A 9,421-nucleotide genomic window follows, 5' to 3' on the forward strand; every position below is an offset into this window, starting at 1 on the left:
TCTTTTCGTTTTAAGTTTTAAGGTCGTTCCTTATTTTCAGTAAAAAAAAACTTGTTTTTTTTTTTATTTAATTGTGATCAATGATGTTACTTCTGGGGCAAGAAATTTATGAAGTGTTCTACAACTACAGGGAGGAGAAGGAATAAAGACAAATATTCCCATATCTAAAACAAAATGAATGGATTACCTCGAAATAACAAAGACAGTGAAAATCAAAACTGATTATTGGAACTGGTTAAGTGGGTACTTACACAACCATATGTACCTAGAGAAATTCATGAATCTATTTTTTAATCAAATATATATTATGCAGTTCTTCACTTTTTGGTAATAGCGGGTGCTAAATTTGAAAAAAAGGAGATGTGGATGCAAAATCAACGAAAATGAAATTAAAAACATATGTTACCAAACAGCTCAATAAGGTCTAGCTTCCCTTTGAAGATGGGTTCGTCTCTGGGAGTTAATACATTGGTAATGTTGAAATTCTTACGGACGAAAAGCATTGTCAAATTTATCTAATTAGTTTGGCTAATGCATTTTCAAGCTTCATCTTGGCAATAATGTCAAAAAATTTGCCGCTACCTTAAAATCTCCAAAGTCTTGAAACAAACAAAAGAGAAATTTTATGAAATTGCGGTTTTTAAATATGAGTGTACCTAAGGTAGGACAAGGGGGCCGAAAATGTCTTTATTATGATATCCTTGGTCCTTCAACATCATTTTCTCTCAAAAGAGGTTAAATACTAGAAATTTAGAAGACAGAATGATCATAAATAAAATACAACCTACACAGAGCGCGTCCTTTTTATTTCTGACGATTAGCAAAAATTATAGAACAAACAAATTGACTGATTTAGGATATATGTATATGAGAGTACTTACTCTTAAATTTGGGTATTCGAACTGTAGTTGACCTGAACTTCATATCTTCTTCCATAAGCTGATTTATAGACTGCACCGAGAGTTTTGCCTCTAGTTTTTGCACAGCCTGAGGATCATCACCGTTTGGTAACAAAAAGAGCATACCATACTGCAGCCCTTTATACGGTAATACAATAGCCTTACAATCCAACTCTTTGCTTTCTGCATAGGGGACTGTCAAAACATTTACCATATACTCAGCAGATGTGGGACCATCCGGGGCAGAAAAAGCATCAGTCCTAGTTTGTTCTACTGGGAATGGGTTTTCCCATTGCCCTTTAAAGTAAATAGCATTTAAAATAATCATTTTAGTTCCAGAAGGAGGTGGTTGAGCCAGTAATTGTGTTATTTTATTGCTTGTTTTCTCAGCAACCCAGTTGTTAATGGTGTTGAGAGCAGTTTCGGGAGCATTTTTGAAATCAAGAGTTCCTGTTTCTGTTTTGTACTTCTTTGATGATTCTACATAATTGCTTTCTAGTCCTAGACCTCTTTGAGTAATGACTCCATTTGCAATTTTAATTTCAACTTCGTCTTGTCCTTCATTTAGCTTATTTAAAATGTTACTAAACACATCATGGACCCTGTTATCAGGAACTTCAGGTCGGTATTTTAGAAATGATCGTAACTGCTGCTTAGTATCACCTTCTGCTCCAAGAAGGAGCAAATTCAATGCAGTTGAAATTCCAAGTGGTGAGAATACGTAATTGCCAGTGTTGTCAGATGCGGCATTTATTCGAGTGGCCAAACTTAGGATAGTCTCTGGGACACTAAATTTTTCTACTGATGGCTGGGACGTAACTAAAGCTGCTATAAGCAGAATGAATGAAGCAGAAATTCTTGGGAGCATCTAAATACAAAAAGAGCACAATTAGAAAAGAATACACAAGTGAAGTATTCAAATTAACAGCAACAAGTGAAAGAAACAAAACCCATAAAAATGCAAATATGAAACAAAAAATTAGTAAATTTTGTTGCTACTGTTCTTTCAAAAATGTTTGATTGGCAATTTTTTATAATTCTAATTATCCTAAGTGGCGTCTTCATTTTCCTGTTTTAGGCAAAGCTCTCCAAATGGCCTCATAACTGATGATCACTCCTTGATGGGGCACATCTTGATGGGGAGAGGCTGACACCTTACATTGTGGGTGCACCTAAACCTGCTACCAAATTCGACTCTACAGGGCTAAGGTTGCCTACAGAGGCAAATGAAAAAACGGTTAGTAACAGACGTTCACGTTGAATGCCATAAAATACTACTCTTTACACAGAGGAAAAATTATCACCTACCCACGCTCAAAATTACCACCTAACCACGCTTAAATACTACCCGTGTTCACGCAGACACGCAGACGTAATCAAAGATACACTCGCAAAAAGCTCACTGATTAACTTCAAGGGCACTTGTGTCTCTTCATTCGTTGGACCAGGGGCGTTGTTTGGGGTGGGGGGAGGGGCAAGATGGGAGGACAGTTGCTCCCTCCAATAATTTGGAAAGAGAACTTATTATATAGCCCATGCCTCTTGACTATCCAAATATGGACCCCACTTGCTCCCCTCCCCAATAATAATGATGGAGCTACGCCCCTGATTGGTCCCAATGCCTTGGGTGTTAAGGATAAACCTACTTGATTGGATAAGGGCCAGAAGAATCAAGACCCCTGTTTAATGTTGAAAAGCCTATAAGGTACATGCCAAAAACGGGAAATTTTCCGAAATATAAGATCTGAACAAAGTTTCCTTATGTCTTAGTGGCTTTCAAATTATTAGATCAATAGCGAGATAATATCTTCACTTCACCCCCCTCCCCCCCCCCACTTCATACACTTTCCCTTGAAGCAAGGCCGTATATAGAGGGGAGATACAAGGTTTGAGCTCCCACCCCCAAATGTTTGTCAGACTCGTAGAAACACAACAAAAAGGCATGAAAATTTTTAATGTGTTTTTAAGTTATTTTGTAAGCCTTCCTTCACCCCCCCCCCCAAAAAAAAAAAATTGTAGATGCACCCTTGCCTTAAAGATGCGGTGGCTTCTGGCTTCCATTTACAAAAACAAAAGGTTGGTATTTTCGTTTCGACAAGATAAATTCTGTTTCCATAATCATGTCTAGAATTAAATTCTACACAGGGGCAAATGTTCAAAAATATTCCTTTGTCAATATTATCATATTTTTACTTATATTATAATATCAAATCTACACATATGAAATTAATTTTGGTCTTCCTGGGGAGGGGCATAGGCTAACTGTTCTAAGGAGTCCTTAGAAATAAAACTAGGTAGAAGACTCATCATAATTTAAATAGAAAGAAGAGGGCGAGAGAATCATCATCTTTAATCGTTAATTAAATGAAAAGAATAAGTTTTTCAACTGAAAGTAAGGAGCAACATTAAAACTTATAACGAAGAGAAATTATTACGTATATGAAGGGCTTCACCCCCTCGTCAATGCCTCGCTCTTTAGGCTAAAGTACGTATTTTGTTCCAATTCTTTAGGTTTTACCCCTGAATCACAAACGGTTTAATTATAAGCTCTTATGAAAGTACTCAAAAAACTTTTGCGTAAAGAGCGAGGCATTAATGAGGGGGCTAACTTCCTCATATATGTAATAATTTCTGTCCGTTTCAAGTTTTAATGTTGTTCCTTACTTTCAGTTGAAAAAACTTGTTTTTTTATTTAATGCTGGGAAATCCGGCGCCCCCATCATGAAACATTCCTTTCCCCCATGAAAAATTTCTCCACAGAGAGATCCTCTCATGTAACCCTCTCTCCACGTCCCCCACCAGAAAGAAATACCCCCTGAAAACGTCTATATGCTTCCCAATAACCAATACTGTATGTAAACAATGGGCAAAGCTCACAACTTGTAGCCCTTCCCCTAGGGACTGAGGGGGATTAATTCATCCTTAAATACAAAGTTATTAAATTTTCCGACTATGTTGAACAATGTGGCTATCTCAAGATTTTGATCAGGTGACTTTGGAAAAAACATGAGCGGGGGAGGGGGCCTAGTTGCCCTTCAAAGTTTTTGGTCACTTAAATAGGGCACTAGAAATTTTAATTTCTGTTCGAATAAGCCCTCTCCTAATATTCTAGGACCACTGGGTCGATACGATCACCACTGGGAAGAAAATAAAAACAAATAAACACACATCCGTGATTTTCTTCTGGCAGAAAATACAAAGTTCCACATTTTTGCATATTGGAGCTTGAAACCTCTACAGTAGGGTTCTCAAATACGCTGAATCTTATATTGTGATTTTCATTAAGATACTATGACTTTTCGGAGGGTTTTCCCCCTTTTTTAAAAAATAAGGCGAATATTCTCAGGATCGTAACTTTTGATGGGTAAGAATAAACTTGATGAAACTTATATATTTGAGATCAGCATTAAAATCCGATTTTTTGGGTGTATCTATTGGAATGAATCCGTTTTTAAGAGTTTCGGTTTCTATTGAGCAGGGTAGCTCCTTACTTACAGTTCGTTACCACGAACTGTTTGGTACATACTTTTTATCTGGTTTTACCTCGAGATGGCATTGAATCGCGCTAATGTTCCGAATAAAGGACACAGATATTGTTTTGTGTGTTTAGTTTATAGTTTCTTGAAGATAAGCAATCAATATTTTAAAAAAATGAACTTAGTGCATCACATTAGTGAATGTTGATTGATATCCACAAATTCACGGAACTTGGCCAAACAGAAGACTAGGCAATCAAAGAATTAAACCACAGCAAAATTTCGAAAAGGAAGTAACGGTGTCCTGCAAAAACTTGGCAACCTTCAATAGTTAGGCCACAAAAAAGATAAACCTGTCATTTGGTGGTCAGGTGCTTCCTTTACAATATAAAATATTACGAAAACATCAATTCGACCAAGTAGTTGTTCTGCACAAAGGAGAAGTGTCCAGGGTTCATCCTCCTCTTAACCGTCAAAAATTCACAGAATATGTGCTAAAAATTCGAGGGCTTACCGCCTTACAAACAAACGTGAACGCCAGGTGGCGCATGCCACGAGCAGCACTCGGAGATATACATCAAATCTTAGACTGGAAACCCCTTGAAAACAAAACATAACAAAGTTGCTCTTGTTCCCCCTTCAGTATTTCTAAAAATATTGTGCTGGAAGTCTATGTTTTAATGGTTCCTAAAGAAAAGTTATTGCAAACGTCTAAAAAAAATTTTTTTTTTTAACAATCTTAATGAAAATTAAATTTTGATTTTCAGAGGACTTCAAAGCAAGGTGTGCGTAAAAAGAGCTAAAGAGTTTCACATTAGGAACATCCAGTTCTGTATTTGTTAAGGTAATGTCAATTGAATTTAAACATATCGGATGAAATCACAATGCAGTTCGATAGCTTAAAACTCTCATGTAAGAACATAAACTGGTCTATGATTTGTCAGCTAAAATAATCCACCAGTTATAAATAAGGCTTCATCATTATGTGTGGTGAAAAACGGTGTGATAAACCCGAAAGACTATTCATAAACACCCCTATACCCATAGAAACGCTTTGTTATTAGACATAAGTTATTTAAATTGGTCTTGAAAATCAGCAGGGCCGTGACCGATAAGCTTATGGAGTATTCCTATCACGCCTGCAACAGAGAATTTAATAATAACCAAAAATTCACTTGCAAAATATCCCAAGTCTTAGAAGAATCTCAAAGAATTGAACCGTGATGTTATGTATTATATATGAATATATATATATATATATATATATATATATATATATATATATATATATATATATATATATATATATATATATATATATATATATATATATATATATATATATATATATATATATATATATATATATATATATATATATATATATATATATATATATATATATATATATAATATATATATATATATATATATATATATATAATATATATATATATATATATATATATATATATATATATATATATATATATATATATATATATATATATATATATAAAATATAGTATATATATATATATATATATATATATATATATATATATATATATATATATATATATATATATATATATATATATATATATATATATATATATATATATATATATATATATATTTATTTATTTATGCCCGCTTACAATGGAGAAATGGAGAAAAAAAGAAAGCGGAGTACAAAATGAAACAAAAAAAGAAGAAAAACATGTTCAACACTAAAAATTAAATACAGGTATTTCATTCACAGAAACAGTTGAGTCAGCGGTGAGTCGTATAGTTTACTGAGGGATCGTCTTGAGGCTCTCCGTTCTAGATCGATCACCTTGGTTGATGGATCAAGGATTCCATATATGGATGAGATCTCCGTGTTAGAAAATCTTAGTGGAAGTCCCAGCAGAAATTTTGCAAATCTGTAGTGCGTGGTTCGTATTTTTTGACGCTCGGTGAGGGACATCATTTCCCACAAGGGTGATATTTACCAGATGGCAGGGGAGACGACGGCGTTGAATAGTTTTGACTTAATAAATCGATTAAATGACCACTTGCATTTGACAGCTTTTCCATATGCTGAGCGGATAGATTTACAGACTGATTCAGCCAACAAACCTCTAGTTGACCTAGGCGTCTGGCCATACGTCATACCAAGGTAATTTAGGGACTGGTACTGCTGGATTCTGATACCTTCAAGGACAAGATTGGAATTGGTCGAGTTGGTGCCACTAAAAACAATAAAGTCGGTTTTCTCAATGTTGACTCGTAGTCCTATTCTTCGGTATAGGGTCACTAAAAGACAAAGATTCTCTTGTAGACCCCTCAGCGTGCTGCTTAGGAGCAACAAGTCATCTGCATAAGAAATGAAACTTAGATCCAAGCCCTCCAAAAAGAAGGTCCCACGAACGAATCTAGTTACAGAGTAAATCGCAGAATTAAAGATGATAGGGCTTAGAGCAGATCGTTGCCGAACTCCTTTGAAGAGCTGAATGGGTTCAGAAAGCTTTTGCTTGCGGTGACCGGCGATTGTTTTCCATCCCAAAGCTAGACGAATATGCGTGTGGGAGTACCAGTCATGGAGAACAAGGACAATGCGGGGGTCGACTCCTGAATCCAAGAGGCACCACAGTGCCTGCGATTGGACGACAGAATCGAACGCAGCGGAAATGTCGACACTGCAGGCAAACAGTGGCTTTTTAACTAAAGATGTAGACCTCATTATTCTTCTTAGTAGCCGATGGGCGTGTCCACAGCCCAACCCATTTCTGAATCCAAGTTGTTTGTCTCCCATTAGAGCGTGTGACGTAGTATGGGGCAACAGTACCTTCTCAAAGACTTTGCTGGTAACCGATGAAACTGTGATTGGTCTGTAGCTTTTACAAAGCAAGGGATCTTGATTATTTTTCCGAATATTGGATGAGCGGCAACCATGAAAGTTGGCGGGTGTGAGTCCTTGCTCGATACTCACTTGGAATAGTAAGGCTAAGTACTCATATAAACGTTCTGTTCCGTGCTGTAAGTGCCCTGGAGTGATCCCATTAAGACCTGGAGACTTATTCTTTTTCAATTTTCTCGTAATTATCTCAATATGCCATTTATAAATAATGGAAGCAGTGCGACGGAGTTTCGTGCTGATTAATTGTCTATCTAACTCATATTTATAAACAGAGTCCAGGTCGTTTGCTGGTGGCGTAAACACGTCCTTGTAATGGTTTACCCAACTTTCATCGGGAATGGGACTTTGCACATCAGCGTCGGCCCTTTTAGATTGGCATCGCTTCCATAAGATGTTTGGGTCACTCCTGCAAGCACAAGACAACTTCTCCACTTGCTGGACTTGCATATTCTCGACAGTACGTTTGAATTCTTTTTTGGCATGTCGAAAGCACTGAAAAACTACTCCAGAGCGGGGTTTGTCGCAGTCCTTCCACAACTCGTACCAGAACTTGGATCTCTTCTTGGCAAACTTGACATTTGGGTTATCCCATCCCTTTTACGAGTGTTGGGGTACACTTTTGCCACTGGAACAGCGGCAAAAGGAACAGCGGGATATATATATACATATATATGTATATATATATATATATATATATATATATATATATATATATATATATATATATATATATATATATATATATATATATATATATATATATATATATATATATATATATATATATATATATATATATATATATATATATATATATATATATATATATATATATATATACTACTACTACTACTACTACTACTACTAACAACTCACAGCAGCACCAAGCCACCTGAGGCCAACACAGCTACGCACGATCCACCTCCACCCCAATCTATTCAAAGCCACCCTTTTTACACCCGCCCACGAAGTTCCCATTTGCGAAGTTCACGAAGTTCCCATAAGAAGACCCTCTCCCAACATGGATGAAAGGGTAACCGAATAAAAAATAAAATACAGAATGGCAATTAAAATCTTTCACTGGCTATTATTTTCATCGTTTCTCTCTTCTTTTCGGTTTTTTTTTCGTTTTGTCATGATTAACCAGTGGGGTCTCAAAAATTATTTATAAATATTATGGTTAATATACTTATAAAGGGTGATTTTATATATTTTGCCCAATGCAGCGCATGGTTTTCAGAAGTGACCATCCTCTTGCACACCGACCATCCTCTTGCAGCGCATGGTTTTCAGAAGCGACCATCCTCTGCAGATAATGAGTGAAACAAAAAGAGGGGGTGGTGAGAAAGAAGTCAGAATTATTGAGAATTTGAAGTTGAGAAAGAGCCTGTAAATGAATGATGAAAGATAGATAAAGAGTGTGCTTTTTGGTCTGTACCTAAAATGTGTATGTAGAAGGTACAAGAAAATACTTAAATGAAGAATGAACAGTACTTTTCCGTTATTGGAAACACGTTCAAGAATTACGCTTAGGTTACATCTAAGAAAACCGGTTTCATAGCTACAAAACAAGTGATGGATGATACAATTCGTTGAACTATATATCTATATGTCTGCACATTAGGAGTGGGGGTTAAGTTACGTTAGGCTCGGCTAGGCTAGATTTCCACTATTTTGTTTCTAAAGTATTATTTCATCATCATGTTTTGTTATTTTTCATTAGGATTAACCCAACTTCATTTTTTGGGCGTTTCCAATAACCGAAGTACCGAATGAACTTCATGTAAGTGGTTAAATAGTAAATCTCTGAGCAGAATGAAGTCTAGGAAGGTTGAGAACCATCACAGAATGGAGTCATTGCACTCTATTAACCTCGTGCGGCTTTGTGCCTTTGATGATTTGCAAGCAGTTTAAGAAAAAACTCCTGTCAAGATGGTTGCTGTTTCGCCACCTTTGTAATAACTCCTGGTATCTCAGTGGCTCGGTTCAATCCACCTACAAAAAAATATACCCTTACTGCTTGTTCAGAGCTTATGACATGATTTCCTTAAGTCGAATCCTTCACCTATCCCGTATCTGATGGCCTGCCTATATTTCAAAATTCTATTCACCAAAATAATTTGACAAGTCCTTTAAGTAAT

The 9,421-nt window shown here is 36.0% G+C and overlaps 1 protein-coding gene across 1 annotated transcript in view; it reads right to left on the reverse strand.

Annotated features, from left to right (window-relative positions):
• mei-9 (DNA repair endonuclease XPF mei-9) overlaps positions 1-9,421 on the reverse strand; it is a 119,345-nt gene that overhangs the window by 8,353 nt on the left and 101,571 nt on the right. The window contains exon 16 of the mRNA XM_089099794.1: positions 882-1,767. Within this exon, the coding sequence (XP_088955920.1) occupies positions 882-1,767 (886 nt within the window). The remainder of the gene's footprint in view (positions 1-881; positions 1,768-9,421) is intronic.

The sequence above is a fragment of the Artemia sp. Qi Xiang Cuo genome, chromosome 14 (assembly GCF_049724085.1).
Source record: "Artemia sp. Qi Xiang Cuo chromosome 14, ASM4972408v1, whole genome shotgun sequence".
Taxonomy (NCBI): domain Eukaryota; kingdom Metazoa; phylum Arthropoda; class Branchiopoda; order Anostraca; family Artemiidae; genus Artemia; species Artemia sp. Qi Xiang Cuo.